The 18,076-nt window shown below is 36.4% G+C and overlaps 1 protein-coding gene across 1 annotated transcript in view; it reads left to right on the forward strand.

Moving 5' to 3' along the window:
* Positions 1–6,664: 6,664 nt before the first annotated feature.
* LOC132500616 (large ribosomal subunit protein uL15-like) overlaps positions 6,665–18,076 on the forward strand; it is a 40,810-nt gene continuing 29,398 nt past the window's right edge. Inside the window, exon 1 of the mRNA XM_060115725.1 lies at positions 6,665–6,811. Within this exon, the coding sequence (XP_059971708.1) occupies positions 6,665–6,811 (147 nt within the window). The remainder of the gene's footprint in view (positions 6,812–18,076) is intronic.

Below are 18,076 nucleotides of genomic sequence, written 5' to 3' on the forward strand. Positions count from 1 at the left end.
ATCTTGCTTGATTTGAGAGCACCAGGCCTCTTGCTAAGCCACTTGTGAAATATCCTTCCCTGACTCAGGTTTACAAATTGATGTGGCCACAACTGACTGGTGCAGGTGGCTAACTTGTCAGATTTGTATTGATTCTGATTAGCAGCAATGAAGATCATTTAATTTATAATACCTGTGTCCCAAATACCTGAGGGTTCATTTCTTTAGAGACTAGAGGTTTCATGTACTCATCATATGTCTCAAAAAAGTCATAAATTTGATATATGAATAAATTAATCAAGATACGTTAACAGGTTTGAATTTTGCTGGGCACTTTTTCATAGTAAGTATTTAAAAATAGTTTTTTCTTTTGCTGAAGGAAGAGAAAATAAACCTCTTCAAAGACCAGAGAGAGCTAGGATTTGAACCCTGGCTCCAAAATCCATATTCTTGAATGTTACATTAGAGTGTTTTTGCATTCTTGGTAGTTAGCTACTACTCTTAACCTAGATCATCATATTCTGTTCTTATTTGCAATCTTTGCCTTTTCCCCAGAGAAAGACATACATGAGTGCTTTGAGAGCATTTATCTTGTCATGTTCTCAAACTCTTAATAAGTTCTTCATTTATTTGTTCAATAAACACTTCTGAGAATGTGGCATACTCCTGGATAGATTCTGAGGATATAAAGTGGATTGGACATTGACCTTTGCCTAAAAAAATCACATAATCCACAGGCAGGTAAAACAGAGAAATACTGTTGATACAGGGTGATAGTGTGCTTTGGTACTAAGGAAGCACACAGGAGATTTATGAACTGCAGAGTAAGTGAAGAAGAAGAAGTCGGGATTCAGAATAAGGGAGCATCTGAGCTGAGTATGAAATACCATAGTTTTATGGATGAAAATACTTTATAAAGGCTATCCAAGCAGAGGAGAAATTTATGAAAAAGCAGCTCCAGAATTTAAAAATTTGGCATATGTATGGACTGATCCATAATTGAGAGTTTACAGGACATCTGAGGGAAAAATGTAGGGGATCTAGTGTGCTGGTCATGAAACGAGAAAAGTGGTAGAATGACTGAACCATCAAGGCCACTAGAGAATGAAGTGGGAAGAAAGGGAGAAAAGAGAGGGCCTGAGGGACCGGATGTCTCTAGAAACACAACAAAACAAAGCATGTGTACTTGTACTTGTGAGTAAAGCACTGAGAAGTCTTGAAAAGACTTTGTTTGTAGATTGGTACTTTGTGATTTTAGATTTCTAGAGCTGTAGAAGTGATGGCAACTTTTTTAGTGGAGAAAGATTATGACATTACCAAATATACCTCTCTTGGTTCATTCTGTTAGTTAGCAAAGGCTGAGTGCTCTTCAGAGAAAGGTACATGAAATCCATGTTTCCTACAAGGATATCCTAAAAAGTGGCATCTGTGATCAATTGACAAGTGCAATTTCTGCTGATTCCAACTTTTTGATACAGAACTGTATATTAGTAACCTTCTCTAGAAGTACTGAACAGATAAAAATCCATCTATGAAATACGTTAATCAATAATGTAATTTGTTCTTTCACTCACCAAATGGAAAGTACAGTAGAGTATATAATTTTCAGATGTATTAGAGATTTTTATCTGTTTTATTTTTCTTTTCTTGAAGGGTATTCTGACAAATACTTTAAAGACATCATCTCTCAGGTTTTGGCCTGTTGAGTCAGGCCCTCATATCCCTAAGGACACAACTTGTGCAAGACATAGTCCCCTCTTGAGACTGCTCTGAGGAGAATCAGAATATGAGAGCTTTGCCAAACAGTTGCTGAAAGGCAAACAGTTGATCTACACCAAATTTTTCTTTTTTGTTGTTGTTGTTAATTTTCCTTTTTCTTTCTTTCTTTCTATCTTTCTTTCTTTCTTTCTTTCTTTCTTTCTTTCTTTCTTTCTTTCTTTCTTTCTTTCCAGCTGCACTGAGTCTTCATTGCTGCACGTAGGCTTTCTCTAGTTGCAGTGAGCAGGGACTACTCTTTGTTGTGGCACACAGGCTTCTCATTGTGGTGGCTTCTCTTGTTGCAGAGCACAGGCTCTAGGCACGTGGGCTTCAGTACTTGTGGCTTGCGGGCTCTAGAGCGTAGGCTTACTAGTTGTGGCGCACAGGCTTACTTGCTCCATGGCATGTGGGATCTTCCTGTCCCAGAGCTTGAACCCATGTCCCCTGCATTGGCAGGAAGACTCTTAATCACTGTACCACCAGGTAAGCCCTACACCATTTTTAATCCAAAGCAATTTTCTCTGAGACACCAGATTTTAATGAAAATCAACTCATTGAAAACTCATGTAATAATTGCATTGGGAGGAAGTTCAAGGAAAATACTGATTATGAAATAAGAGATCAAGATGTATCATAGAAAATATGAAACTAGTTCTTGGTTGCAATGAGAAGAATAAAATACCTAGGAATAAAACCTACCTAAGGAGGCAAAAGACTGTATGTAGAAAACTATAACATACTGATGAAAGAAATCAAAGACAACACAAACAGATAGAGAGATATACCGTGTTCTTGGATTGGAAGAATCAATATTTTGAAATGACTATATTATCTAAAGCAATCTACAATCTACTACCTAATGTAATCCCTATGAAATTACCAATGACATTTTTTACAGAAGTAGAACAAAAAATTTTAAAATTTGTATGGAGACAAAAAAGACACTGAATAGCCAAAGAGGTCTTGAGGGGAAAAAAAAAGGAGCTGGAGGAATCAGACTCCTGACTTCAGACTATACTACAAAACTACAGTAATCAAGACAATATGATGCTGGCACAAAAACAGAAATATATATCAATGGAACAGGATAGGAAGCCCAGAGATAAACTCACGCACCTGTGGTCAACTAATCTATGACAAAGGAGGCAAGGATATACAATGGAGAAAAGACAGTCTCTTCAATAAGTGGTGCTGGGAAAACTGGACAGCTACATGTAAAAGAATGAAATTAGAATACTCCCTAACACCATACACAAAAATAAATTCAAAATGGATTAAAAACCTAAATGTAAGGCCAGACACTATAAAATTCTTGGAGAAAAACATAGGCAGAACACCCTTTGACATATATCACAGCAACATCTTTTTTGACCCACCTTCTAGAGTAATGGAAATAAAAACAAAAATAAATAAACAAATGGGACCTAATGAAACTTCAAAGCTTTTGCACAGCAAAGGAAACAATAAACAACATAAAAAGCAATCCTCAGAATGGGAGCAAATATTTGCAAATGAAGCAACTGACAAAGGCTTAATTTCCAAAATATACAAACAACTCATGCAGCTCAATATCAAAAAAACAAAAAACTCAGTCAAAAAATGGGCAGAAGACCTAAACAGACATTTCTCAAAAGAAGACATACAGATTGCCAACAAACACATTAAAAGATGCTCAACATCACTAATTACTAGAGAAATGCTAATCAAAACTACAATGAGGTATCACCACACACTGGTCAGAATGGCCATCATCAAAAAGAAATCTACAAATAATAAGTGATGGAGATGGTGTGGAGAAAAGTGAACCCTCTTGCACTGTTGGTGGGAATGTAAATTGATATAGCCACTATGGAAAACAGTATGGAATTTCCTTAAAAAACTAAAAATACAATGATCATATGACCCAGCAATCCTGCTACTGGGCATATACCCAGAGAAAAACATAATTCAAAAAGACAGTTGCATTTGGAGTATATAGAAGCACTATTTACAATATCCAGGACATGGAAGCAACCTAAATGTCCATTGACAGATGAATGGATAAAGAAGATGTGATACATATATACAGTGGAATATACTCAGCCATAAAAAGGAACAAAATTGGGTCATGTAGAGATGTGGATGGACCTAGAGAGTGTCATACAGAGTGAAGTAAGTCAGAAAGAGAAAAACAAATATCATATATTAATGCATATATGTGGAATCTAGAAAATCTAGATAGATGATCTTTTTGCAAAGCAGAAGTAGAGACACAGATGTAGACATCAGACATATGGATATCAAAGGGGAAAAGGGGGTGAGTGGGATGAATTGGAAAATTGGGATTGACATATATACACTACCAATACCAAGTATGAAATAGATAACAAATGAGAACATATGTATAGCTCAGGGACATCTACTCAATGCTCTGTGGTGACCTAAATGGGAAGGAAATCCAAAAAGAGGGGATATATGTGTACATATAGCTGATTCACTTTGCTGTACAGTAGAAAGTAACACAACATTGTAAAGGAACTATATTCCAATAAAAGTTAATTAACAAAAAAGAAACTAGTTCTTGGTACATTGTACTTGGAATTTTTGGTAAAATTATTACAGTTATATCTTAGAAGTAGGTAATCATTTCAACCAACCAAATATCAATGCTAATTGTCACTACTGAAAAGAGAAAACATATGTAGTTTAACTTACTTTTTCTTTAAATGTCTATAATCCAATCTACCTTGTTTAAATTTATTACTTGAAGATTGTTACAAACCATAAACTACTAAGACAGCAACAGCTTTAACACTAACTTTTAATGAAATAATTATTAAGAAATGCTTTCTTATTTTGAGGAGACTACATCAGACAAGACTCATATGTACTAAATATGGTAAATATTATTCCTATTCTCCTATCCTCAGTTTCCTCATCTGTAAAATAAGCTTATGAAATGATAATTAAATGTGATAATATATGTGAAATATCCTATGCAAATATCCTAAATGGTAAAACATAAAATAACTCTGGGTGTACCTATCTTTGCATCACTTCCTGGTGGGCCAACGTTACAGGCTGTATTATGTTTATCCTCTTTGCTTACCAACACATTTAGTAAGGTTTTTGAGACCAAGTAGAACACAATAGCAGCCCCTTCCCTAATCCTTGAAAAAGTTATACCATACTGTTTTGTTCATAAGATTGGAATGGTAAGTCTTCAATTTTTTAGAAAAATAGAATAAAATTTTTTTTTCAATATCCATTAGTGACCTTTTAAGCCTAGGAACTTTTTTAAACTTCCATCATTGATGTCTCAGTGTCTTAGTCCATTCAGGCTGCTATAACAGAATACCATAAACTAGGTTACTTATAAACAACAGAAATTCATGTCCGTTTTGCGGGCTGAAAAATTCCAAGATTGAGGGGCTGGTAGATTCAGTGTCTGATGAGAGTCCATTTCCTGGTTCATAGATGGCTTTTTGCGGTGTCCTCACATGGCAGAAGAGGCAAGGGAGTTCTCTGAGGTCTCTTTTAAATGGCACTAATCCCATTCATGTGGGCTCCACCCTCAGGACCTAATCATCTCCCAAATGCCTCACCCTCTAATACCATTGCACTGGGGATTAGGTTTCAATATATAAATTTGGTGGGGAGGAGGGGAGAAACGCAAATATTCAGTCTATATCACTCAGTATATAAAACTAAAACTGGTGCATGTACTATGCGTGTTTTTAGTCATGGGGCTCACCCTCTTAGTCCTTTGTTTGAAGAAGACCACCAAGGAGCTAAACTAACTCTTGACCAGGTTGGAGGGGTAACGGGGGAGACAGAATTTGGAAATAGCCACATAGGTGCTTGTGTCATTTAAACTGTACTAGGCTCTTTACAGCCCTTATAAAATTTAAATGTAATAATCCTGATAGTAAGACATGACTTTGGCAATTAGAAAAGAATGAGGTCAGATTTGATGATATATTTTCTCTTGTCATGAATTTGGCAAACAATAAATACAATTATAGAAGTACCAATCTTGGTTGGCATTTACAGAGGCTGTTTTTTAACAGAAAAGTAATGGCAGAGTTTTATAGAATCTCTGTCTTTTTACCACTGGAATTTTATTATATTAATTCTTTTTTGTGAGTCCTGATCATTGACTCCTCATTTTCTGTTGTTAACTCTATGAGTATGACCCCCAATTTTACACTGAAAGGGCCCAAAGTAGAAATTATCAGTTTTCTAAAAGAAAGAAAATCTATCCAGCAATTCCACTTCAGGGTATATATCTGAAAAAAATTAAATTATGTCAAAAAGATATCTGCACCCCCATGTTCATTGCAGCATTAGTCACAATAGCCATGACATGGGAACAACCTACGTGTCCATCAGTAGATGAATGGATAAAGAGAATGTGATGTGTGTGTGTGTGTATGTGTATATATATATATGTGTATATATATATATATATATATATATATATATATATAACATATACAGTGTCTTCTACATATTTCAAGTTGCGAACTTTCAAATATGTAAACGTGCATTCACATGTCCAATCATGTAAGTTAGTTCATGTATGTGTCTGGTGTACATTGTCACGTGTGTGTATCCTCTACAAGTGGTTGTGCTTTTTGTACTTTACAGTACTGCATACAGTACGGTAGTACAGTCTCTTTATTTCAAGCCCAGGGTATCCAGAATCAAGTGTAAAAGCAACAGTGATATAGCTGGTACTGCTAAGAAGCACCAAGAGATAATGATGGGAACAAAAGTGAAAATAATTGAGAGAGTAGAGAAAGGCAAAAGTTGGTAGACATTGCTCATTCTTATAACATGAATCGTTCAACCATCAGCAGGATTCTAAACAAAGGCAAGATCATGGAACATGTGAAGTCTGCTGTGCCGATGATGTCAACAATAATGTGGAAAAGTGAGGGAGGAGATGGAGAAACTTCTCAGTGTGTGGATGCAGGATCAGCATCAGTGTCGAGTCCTGCTTAGCTTAATGCTGTTTCAAGAGAAAGTTAAAAGCCTTTATGAAGACTTGAAGAAGAAACATGAAGAAGAATCAGAGGGAACATCTTTTAATGTCAGCCATGGCTGATTTCATCAGTTCAAGGCTAGAGCCAACCTTCACAATGTAAAAGTAAGTGGCGAGGCAGCAAGTGCAGATATGGTAGCTGCCCGGAAATTTCCTGAAACCCTTCAATAAATTCTTGGTGAAGGCGTGTATTTACCCAAGCAAGTTTTTAATGTGGATGAGACAGGATTGTACTGGAAGAGGATGCCAGACCGAAGTTACATCACTAAGGAGGAAAAGTTGATGTCAGGCTATAACGTAGCAAAGGATAGGCTAACTGTATTGTTTGGTGGCAATGCTTCCAGCGATATGAAGCTGAAGCCTCTCTTAGTTTATTATTCAGAGAAACCAAGAGCCCTTAAAAAACATGGTCAAGGGCTCTCTTCCTGTTGTGTGGAAGAGTAACCTCAAAGCCTGTGTTACACAGGCCCTTTTCCAAGGCTTGTTTTCCCACCATTTTATCCTGGAGGTAGAGAAATATTGCTTGGAGGAGGAAGTCTCATTCAACATTATTTTGCTGCTCAACAGTGCTCTGGGCTACCCTCCATTCATGGACAACTTTCATCCCAACATCAAAGTAGTGCATCTGCCACCAAATACTATGTTGCTCATCCAACCTATGGGCCAGGGAGTTATAGCAACTTTCAAGAAATATTATTTATGTCACACTTTTTGTCAAGCAGTAAAGGTGAGTGACAAATCAGGAACAACCTTGCAAAAATTTTGTAAGGACTATAACATCTATGAGGCCATAAAAAACATTGACTTTGCTTGGCATGAGGTTACAGCTGTCACCATGAATGTGGCTTGGAAGAACCTTTGCCTGCAATTTGTTCATGATTTTTGTGGATTTGAGAAGGTGGATGAGGAGTCCAAAGAGGTCTTCTGCAACTTATTGATCCTCAGAGAGAAGCTGGAGCTAGATCTGCAAGAGGACGACTTCATTGAACTCCTTGCTGCGTAACACGAGGAGCTTACTAGTGAAGACCTGATGGAATTGGAGGCCCAGAGAAAGGACAAAGAGAGACAAGAGGAAGAAGAACTGAAGAAATGAAGAGATTCATGATGCAGGAAATGGCAAGGGGATTTTCTTTATTTGAGGAGGCACTGTTAGTTTTTGAGACACAGGGCCCAAATGTAGAACAGTATGTGAAGCTTACAGAGCTACTACCCAGATATCACTGGATCATTTTTTCAAGAGGGTAGATAGAATCGAATCCAGCAAGGAACTAGAACCTGTGCCTTCAACGTCAGGCATAAGTGAAATTGCACCTTTCCCTCCATCTCCTATTGCTAATAATCCTTCAGCTCTACCATTTCCCACCTCCCCTCTCTCCTCGTCAGTAACTCTTCTTTCTTGTTCACTTGATGCCAGCCCCTGTATGTCAGCTGTTGTACTGTACTACTGTACTTCTCAAGATATTGTACTGTAAGATTAAAAATGTTTTCTTTATTTTTTGTTATTTGTTTTTCATGTATCATTTGTGAGAAAATTATTATAAACCTATTACAATACAGTACTATACAGCCGATTGTGTTGGTTGGGTACCTACACTAACTTTGTTTGACTTACGAACAAATTGGACTTACAAACATGCTCTCAGAACTCATTCATATGTAGGGGACTTACTGTATGTATATAGATAGATAGATAGATAGATAGATAGATAGATAGATAGATAGATAAAGATATAGATATAGATATAGATATAGATATGGATATATGGATAATATATGGCCCTAAGAAAAGAAGGAAATCCTGCCATTTGCAACAACATGGATAGATCTTGAGGACACTATGCTAAATGAAATAAGCCAGACAGATAGACAAATACTGTTTGATCTCACTTATACATAAAATCTAAAAAATCAAACAAACAAAACTCATAGAAAAAGAGATATATTTGTTCTTACCAAAGGCTGGGGGTGGAGAGAGGAGGAATTGAATGAAGGTAGTTGAGAGGTACAAACTTTCAGTTGTAAGATAAATTAATATTAGGGATGTAAAGTACAACATGATGACTATAGTTAATGCTGCTTTATGGTATATTTGAAAGTTGCTAAGAGTAAATCCTAAAAGTTCTTAACACAAGGGGAAAAAATTTGTAACTATATAAGGAGATGGATGTTTACTAAACTTACTGTGGTAATCATTTTGCAGTATTTATAATTCAGGTCATTATGTTGTACCCCTTAAACTTTTACTGTGTTATATGTAATAATATCTCAATAAAACTAAAGAAAAAGAAAAGAAAACCCTATAGCCTCAGCAAATTATGAACATGTTGGTTAGTTAAACACTTTTTTCTAACTTCATGCCGGTTTTTTTTCCCCACAAATTGTTAAGTTTTGGCCAATATTCCACACAAGGAGCAGGTGAGCTCTTCCAACAATTGATGATTGTAACACACTCCATCATATTTTGAGAAATTCAGAGGTGTAACAGAAGACTGACTATTCTTCAGCTAGTATCTACTTAGGGTTTGACTGTGGGCAGAAACCGATCATGTATGAATTTACCTAGATTCATTGTTATTAATGTACAGACTGGATATCAAATTTTTTTAATTTAATTTAATTTTTTATATTGAATTATAGTTTATTTACAATGTCGTTTAGTTTGTAAAGTGATCCAGTTTTACATATACACATAACCATTCTTTTTAAGATTCTTTTCCCATATAGGTTATTACAAAATATTGAGTAGATTTCCCAGTGCTATACAGTAGGTCCTTATTGATTATTTTATATATAGTAGTGTGTATATGTTAACCCCACACTCCTAGTTTATCCCTCCCCCAACCTTTCCCCTTTGGAAAGGTTGTTTTCAAAGTCTGTGAGTCTATTTCTGTTTTGTAAATAAGTCCATTTGTATCATTTTTTTAGATTGAGATATGTAAAATGGTGATGGGTTTTGGCCTCCTTCTCTTTGCCTTGCACCTTAATGATTTGAAGGCAATACTTAAGAAGTAGGAGCTATAGCCATGTACTACCAAATATAAAGAGCTAAACATTCTTCTCTATTTCACTGTTTTCAGATGGATAATCGAGTGATCTTGTACCACAATCTGTCATTTCAATTCTCATCAGGTTTGTTCTGATCAACTAGACAAATGTCTCCTTCATTGTACCTGTAGTTATATGCTGGCTCAAAGACAATGACGATCCTAGGTAGCTAAGAATAGTGATAAAAAGAGTAGTTGTTGGAGGAGGTCATCGACAGGACATGACCATCAGGTTGACCGGCAAACTGGATCCAGGCAATTAGTCTCCTCACTCCCTTTCCGCCCTTGGGATGTGTGTTCCACTTGCCTTCCCCACACTAGAAGCTGCCCCAAGGACACAGTTCAGAGAGTAAAGTGTTGTTGAGGCCATATGAACAGTATAGGTGACTGAACCCAGATAAGGCTTCTATATAAACTTTAAGATTCTGGTGCACATGTGCGGGAATCTACTCAGCCGCCCAAGACACCCTCCTAAGTAAGTTCCCTTGCTTATTAAACATGCTACCTACCAACCTGGAGTGGTCTGCATCTTTCTTTGATGTCTCTTTGCCCTCTGTGTACAAGTACAAAGGCCAATTTACAAACAGTAGTTGGGTTTCCATGTGATTTTCATAAAAAAGAGTGAGACAAAATCAATTATTCTAAGACCAAAATAATCATTTTTGACAGGTGGCCTCTAATATTTAATTAGCAAGTACCTGTCAGTTCTACACATGGAATCAAATCATTCCATGTTCCAGGGTTACGTTTTACTCACTAATCTTTATCTGATTTTTATAAGAAGCTGAATTGTTTTAAATTAGTTAACCTGTGTGTATTTCACTGAAACTTTTTAGCTACCACAGACATTTGGCAATGGTTCATTTGAAAATACTTCAAAATAAACTGGTATAGTTGTGTTCTATAGAATTGGACTTTGGGAACTCAGTCACCCATGGGCATAAAAGTTCAAGTGGACCAAGGACTTTTTCTGCATAAAAACTTGTCTTACCTTTAGCCAGTACTTCAGACCACCTTAATATCAATATTAGTGGCAGGGCACTAATCTTTATTTTAACTATTCTACTCTTCCTTTGACCCATTTATCTACTTATTGTATCTAGTTGCAAGTTGTCTGTTTTTTCAAACCATGACCTCAAACACTTTTTGTACAAAGTGGGTTATAATAAAAATGATAATAATAATAATAAGAGCTACTAACAATAACAGTAAATTTATAGCTTAGACTTTTGAAAGAGGCCTCCAGAGCTTACCCAGTTTAATAGCTGAGATCCAGGATAGGCAACTTAAGGCAGGCTCAGTGAAAATCTATAATTTTGATTCTCTGTTTAATACTCTCTCCACCAATCCAGGATACCTCTTGGGTCAGGTGTCTCTGATTTTTCAGGGCAATGGTTCCTGCTATCATCCCAAAAGCTAGAACCCTTCTATCCTCTGCCAGCATATCACTGGAAACCAAGAAATTAGGGATTCCCTTTCTCTCTCCCTGAAACTTTCACAAACCTGAAAATTTTCTAAACAAAATTTCTTGTTTGACATTATTCAGATAAACACTGAAGTCCACATTTGGATTTTCAAGACAATATTGGTAAAAATATTTTATAATGTAGTGAAATGTTCACACCTTATTCAGTGTTTGCAGTTGCACTTACATAGACATTAGGAATCTTGGAGTTGCTTTAAGTATTTGTAGCTGGCACAAGACAACAGGGGGAATCCAAAATTGAAGGATTAACTCTATCTAAGAGGCCATTATCAAAAGGAAACTCCTCTTATTCTTTGATAAAGACTTCCAAAGTGGACAACAGCCAAGAAAGCTTTTGTTCCCCCACCTCCTATCAAAGATTGCATCCCTCATTTTAAAAGTCTAATGATGCTGGCCTTTTTCGGGATCCATCTGTGCTATATCTGGACTCTCTCTGCCAAAGAGACTCAGGGTCTGGTTTTGTTCAATTGTACTTTGCTCTGTGCTCTCTTTTTCTGTATCCTTTAAATGGTTATTTTGACCATAGTTCTCATCAAACAAAAGATGTCTATCTTTTATCATTTGGAGATATTGAAAGGAATGTTCCTTCTCTCCCTGCCTCTCAAAGAATTTACAGTCATTATACAACGAGAAGAGAAATTCCACAGAGACCAACTACCATAAACATGTGCAGGTTAAAGATATGTGAATGTATTTTATATTTGATATATTTAGTTTCAATATCTGAAAGGGCTCAAGTAAATTTATGATGTTCTATTGCAAGCTATGTGAATTTTATAGACTCCAGGGGAAATATATTCTAACTCTTGCTTCTTCATATCAAATATATTTTGAACAAAAGATAGCTTGCCTTCTAAAGGTACCTAGTCAGACTGAAAGTCTTAGTATTTAAGCTCTATTTTGAAGTATATTTTGATGTTTGAAAATGCATTCTTTTTGCATAGGTATTTTCTGTCACAAGGGCAAACATAGATAGAAATACCATCCACAGTTTTAATATCAGTCCTAAAGTATAATGATTATGTGATTTGAAAATGCAGCCTGCCATGACCTGGAGCTTAGAAATGGCGAAATGAGTGACCCCGGAGCTGGTGTAGTCAATTATGTTCACATGAGCTCATCCTAGGACAGGGGTGGAAATGGCAATGCCGAAGGCAAAGGGAGGAGGTAAGCAGAAGACCACAGAGATGCAGTCTCTGCTGACTGTGGTTGATCAGAAACATTGGGCATATTGCAAGGATGTTAAGGGAGCTGTCTCTGGTCAACCTGTGTGGGTTTGGACCTCATCTCCAGAAGTATACAGATGGGTTTTCTTAAGCAAGTTGTTTAACCTCTCCAGACGTCGGTAGCTTAATCTGTAAAGTAGGAAAACAACAGTAGTCACTTCATAGCATTGTTGAGATTTAATAAGCTGATGTACATAAAGTGCTTATTCAAAGACATCCCTATAAAATAATGGTTAATAATGCAGACTCTAACCTCAGTGTAAAGTTTAAACATAAACACGTCACATACTTTCTGTGTAATTCTCTTTTAGTCTCAGTTTCCTCTTCGGGAATATGGAGATAATAAATACTAGGAGCATTGTTGTGCAGATTACATTAGTTAATTCATACGCTTATAGAAGTGCCTAATGCATGATAAATGCTCAAAAATATTAGCTGTTATTATTAGAGTTCCTAAAAATGTTACTTGGAAACATCCAGGGCCAAAGAAACAGTATTTACTTTCAATTGTTTCCTTATCTAGTTCCCACAGCAAAAGGAGAGAAATATTCTCCCCTTATTTCTCTTCTGTTCTAAACCCATTTGTTTTTCTCCCAGGAGAAAGGAGGTGTACTTGTTTGGCTGTGGAAAATGGGGAGGGGTGCACATTAGGCTTGCATCTCGACTCATCCTGACCCATCTATCAATACCTCCAGGATGGGGTGTGCATTGCCCTGCAATCTGTGAAATCAGATGGCTTCAGGCACATGCTTTTTCCTGAGTGGAATCATGAAGGACTCTCCTTTGCCTGGCCTGAATTTAAGAGGTCTTAGACTTGCATCTTTATTCATGGACTCAACAGGTGTGGCCTCCACTGCTAGTGAGCAGTCATCTGTGGCTCGGCACTTGACAAAGGTGATTTTACTGGAGGATGAATCTTATTGAATATTACAGCTAAGAACTCTATTGTCTGTCAGTGGATAGGGTTTGAGGTACAGCCAGGTGTACCAGTCCTGAGATGAAACAATGCTGGATTGTATGTTATCAGTTTCATAAGGCATATGCTTGCTGTCAATAATGTTTATTCTTTAAAAAATACATATGTTTGACAATACAGTTCTTTGATTTGTGGCATATTAAGCCCATGAACTCACAGATTCAGTTTTATCAACATGATGATCATCTTACACGAATGTTAGCCTTTCTCACTCATCACCCAAGGACATCCTGAAACAGCAAGTCTGAATATGTGTAAGGAGGGACTGAGGTGGATCAAATCAGGAGAGAGGGAGGGGTGCAGAAAGTGACATGGAGCTAGATTTAGGTAGAAAATAATTTCCTAAAAAACTTTTACTCTTATTGAGGCTCATAATCCATAAAATTTGACCCTATTTCCAGAGAAAAAGTAGCCATGATCTTGTGAATTTGGGTGTCTGTAAATTTTTTCCCAAGCTTCTCAGCAGCAAAATTTGTTCTTTGGCCAATTGTAACTGCTATTTTGCCAGGGTAAGAGAACTTTCCACTATCTACTTTATTGCATGTCTTTCCAGGGTAGGAATGCAGCACAGGACTCTTTACATTAACTGAGAAATCAGATGGTAAAAGAATCACTTTGGCCATTCTCTGTGTGAACATTTTTTGATGCTAAAATAAGTAATTCCATATGTAGATGAATTGTTAGTATTCAATTCCTATTTCTCTTGTAATGTCCTTGGTCTTTTGTCTTTTGAATCAATTAGGTCAGTCTCAGGAGAATAAAAAAAGAAAAAGAAAGAAAGAGAAACAGACCACAGTTTAAGTCAAAACACGATAATACTGTCCCCTCAACATATGGTGTTTACAGATCTTAAAAACAGAATCAGAAGGAATGTTTCAGATTAGAAGGGATTTTTCCACATCAGGAGTGGTTTTAATTTGTAAGCTTTTTAAATCTTTGGTCTTGGAGTAGTTCTTACTACAGTCAATAAACTGGTTAGTGAAATGAAGGTAAAATATTATAATTATTTCATTAAATAAGATTTGTATGTCCTTATTATAGGCAAATAATTGTTTACATGTAATAATTGCATATAACAATTGTTTGGCTGTGGAAAATAATTCAAATAATTGCATATAATTGTTTTTTATTTCATAAGTACATAAATATCCTCCATATATATATTCCACACCTCTTTTAAGACACAATGTGATGTGAGAAGTTGTGAAATAGAGCCAGCTAGAAAATATTTGCTCTGAGCTACAGCAACATGGCTTTTTTTTTAACATCTTTATTGCAGTATAATTGATTTACATAGTGTGTTAGTTTCTGCTTTATAGAAAAAGAATCAGTTATACACACACACACACACACACACACACACACACACACACACACACACATATATATATCTCCTTATATCTCTTCCCTCTTGCGTCTCCCTCCTTCCACCATCCCTATCCCATCCTTCTAGGTGGTCACAAAAAACCGAGTTGATCTCCCTGTGCTATGCGGCTGTTTCCCACTAGCTATCTATTTTACGTTTGGTAGTGTATATATGTCCATGCCACTCTCTCACTTTGTCCCAGTTTACTCTTCCCCCTCCCCATATCCTCAAGTCCATTCTCTAGTAGGTCTGTGTCTTTATTCCTGTCTTGCACCTAGGTTCGTCATGACCTTTATTTTTTTTTAGATTCCATATATATGTGTTAGCATATGGAATTTGTTTCTCTCTTTCTGACTTGACTTACTTCACTGTGTATGACAGACTCTACATCCATCCACCTCACTACAAATAACTCAATTTTGTTTCTTTTTATGGTTGAGTAACATTCCATTGTATATATGTGCCACATCTTCTTTATCCATTCATCTGTCGATGGACACTTAGGTGGCTTCCATGTCATGGCTACTGTAAATAGAGCTGCAATGAACATATTGGTACATGATACTTTTTGAATTATGATTTTCTCAGAGTATATGCCCAGTAGTGGGATCGCTGGGTTGTATGGTAGTACTATTTTTCGTTTTCTAAGGAACAACCATAGTGTTTTCCAGAGTAGCTTTATCAATTTACATTCCCACCAACACTGCAGGAGGGTTCCCTTTTTTCCACACCCTCTCCAGCATTTATTGTTTGTAGATTTTTTGATGATGGCCATTCTGACCGGTGTGAGATGATATCTCATTGTAGTTTTGATTTACATTTCTCTAATGATTAATGATGTTGAGCATGCTTTCATGTGTTTGTTGGCGATCAGTATATCTTCTTTGGAGAAATGTCTATTTAGGTCTTCTGTCCATTTTTGGATTGGGTTGTTGTTTTTTTGATATTGAACTGCATGAGCTGCTTGTAATTTTGGAGATTAATCCTTTGTCAGTTGCTTCATTTGCAAATATTTTCTCCCATTCTGAGGGTTGTCTCTTCATCTTGTTTATGGTTTCCTTTGTTGTGCAAAAGCTTTTAAGTTTCATTAGCTCTCATTTGGTTATTTTTGTTTTTATTTCCATTACTCTACAAGGTGGATCAAAAAAGACCTTGCTGTGACTTATGTCAGAGAGTGTTCTGCCTAAGTTTTCCTCTAAGAGTTTGATAGTGTCTGGACTTACATTTAGGTCTTTAATCCACTTTGAGTTTATTTTTGTGTATGGTGTTAGGGAGTGTTCTAATTTCATTCTTTTACATGTAGCTGTCCACTTTTCCCAGCACCACTTATTGAAGAGGCTCTCTTTTCTCCACTGTAAGTTCTTGACTCCTTTATCAAAGATAAGGTGACCATATGTGTGTGGGTTTATCTCTGGGCTCTCTAACCTCTTCCATTGATCTATATTTCCGTTTTTGTTCCAGAACTATACTCTCTTGATTACTGTAGCTTTGTAATATAGTCTGAAGTCAGGGAGTCTGATTCCTCCAGTTCTGTTTTTCATTCTTAACACTGCTTTGGCTATTCGGTGTCTTGTGTTTCCATACAAATTGTGAATTTTTTTGTTCTAGTTCTGTGAAAAATGCCAGTGGTAGTTTGAGAGGAATTGCATTGAATCTGTAGAGTGCTTTGCATAGTATAATCATTTTCACAATGTTGATTCTTCCAATCCAAGATCATGGTATATCTCTCCATCTATTTGTATCATCTTTAATTTCTTTCATCAGTGTCTTATAGTTTTCTGCCTACAGGTCTTTTGTCTCCATAGGTAGGTATATTCCTAGATATTTTACTCTTTTTGTTGCAGTGGTAAATGGGACTGTTTCCTTAATTTCTCTTACAGATTTTTCATCATTAGTGAATAGGGATGCAGGAGATTTCTGTGCATTAATTTTGTATCCTGCTACTTTACCAAATTCATTGATTAGCTCTAGTAGTTTTCTGGTAGCATCGTTAGGATTCTCTATGTATATTATCATGTCACCTGCAAAAAGTGATGGCTTTACTTCCTCTTTTCCGATTTGGATTCCTTTTATTTCTTTTTCTTCTTTGATTGCTGTGGCTCAAACTTCCAAAAGTATGTTGAGTAATAGTGTTGAGAATGGGCAGCCTTGTCTTGTTCCTGATCATAGTGGAAATAATTTCAGTTTTTTACCATTGAGGATGATGTTGGCTGTGGGTTTGTCATATGTGGCCTTTATTATGTTGAGGAAAGTTCCCTCTATGCCTACTTTCTGCAGGGTTTTTATCATAAACGGGTGTTGAATTTTGTCAAAAGCTTTCTCTGCATCAATTGAGATGATCATATGGTCTTTCTCCTTCGGTTTGTTAATATGGTGTATCACGTTGATTGATTTGCATATATTGAAGAATCCTTGCATTCCTGGGATAAAACTCACTTGATCATAGTGTATTATCCTTTTAATGTGCTGTTGGATTCTGTTTGCTAGTATTTTGTTGAGGATTTTTGCATCTATGTTCATCGGTGATATTGGCCTGTAGTTTTCTTTCTTTGTGACATCTTTGGCTGGTTTTGATATCAGAGTGATGGTGGCCTTCTAGAATGCGTTTGGGAGTGTTCCTCCCTGTGCTATATTTTGGAAGAGTTTAAGAAGGATAGGTGTTAGCGCTTCTCTAAATATTTGATAGAATACACCTGTGAAGCCATCTGGTTGCAGGCTTTTATTTGTTGGAAGATTTTTAATCACAGTTTCAATTTCAGTGCTTGTGATTGGTCTGTTCGTATTTTTTATTTCTTCCTGGTTCAGTCTCAGAACGTTGTGCATTTCTAAGAATTTGTCCATTTCTTCCAGTTTGTCCATTTTATTGGCATATAGTTGCTTACAGTAATCTCTCATGATCCTTGGTATTTCCGCAGTGTCAGTTGGTACTCCTCCTTTTTCATCTCTAATTCTATTGACTTGAGTCTTCTCCCTTTTTTTTTGTGATGAGTCTGGCTAATGGTTTATCAATTTTGTTTATCTTCTCAAAGAACCAGCTTTTAGTTTTATTGATATTTGTTATCATTTCCTTCATTTCTTTTTCATTCATTTCTGATCTGATTGTTATGATTTCTTTCCCTCTGCTAACTTTGGGGTTTTTTGGTTTTCTTTCTCTAATTGCTTTAGGTATAAGTTTAGGTTGCTTCCTTGAGATGTTTCTTGTTTCTTAAGGTAGC

Source organism: Mesoplodon densirostris, chromosome 13 (genome assembly GCF_025265405.1).
Source record: "Mesoplodon densirostris isolate mMesDen1 chromosome 13, mMesDen1 primary haplotype, whole genome shotgun sequence".
NCBI lineage: Eukaryota > Metazoa > Chordata > Mammalia > Artiodactyla > Ziphiidae > Mesoplodon > Mesoplodon densirostris.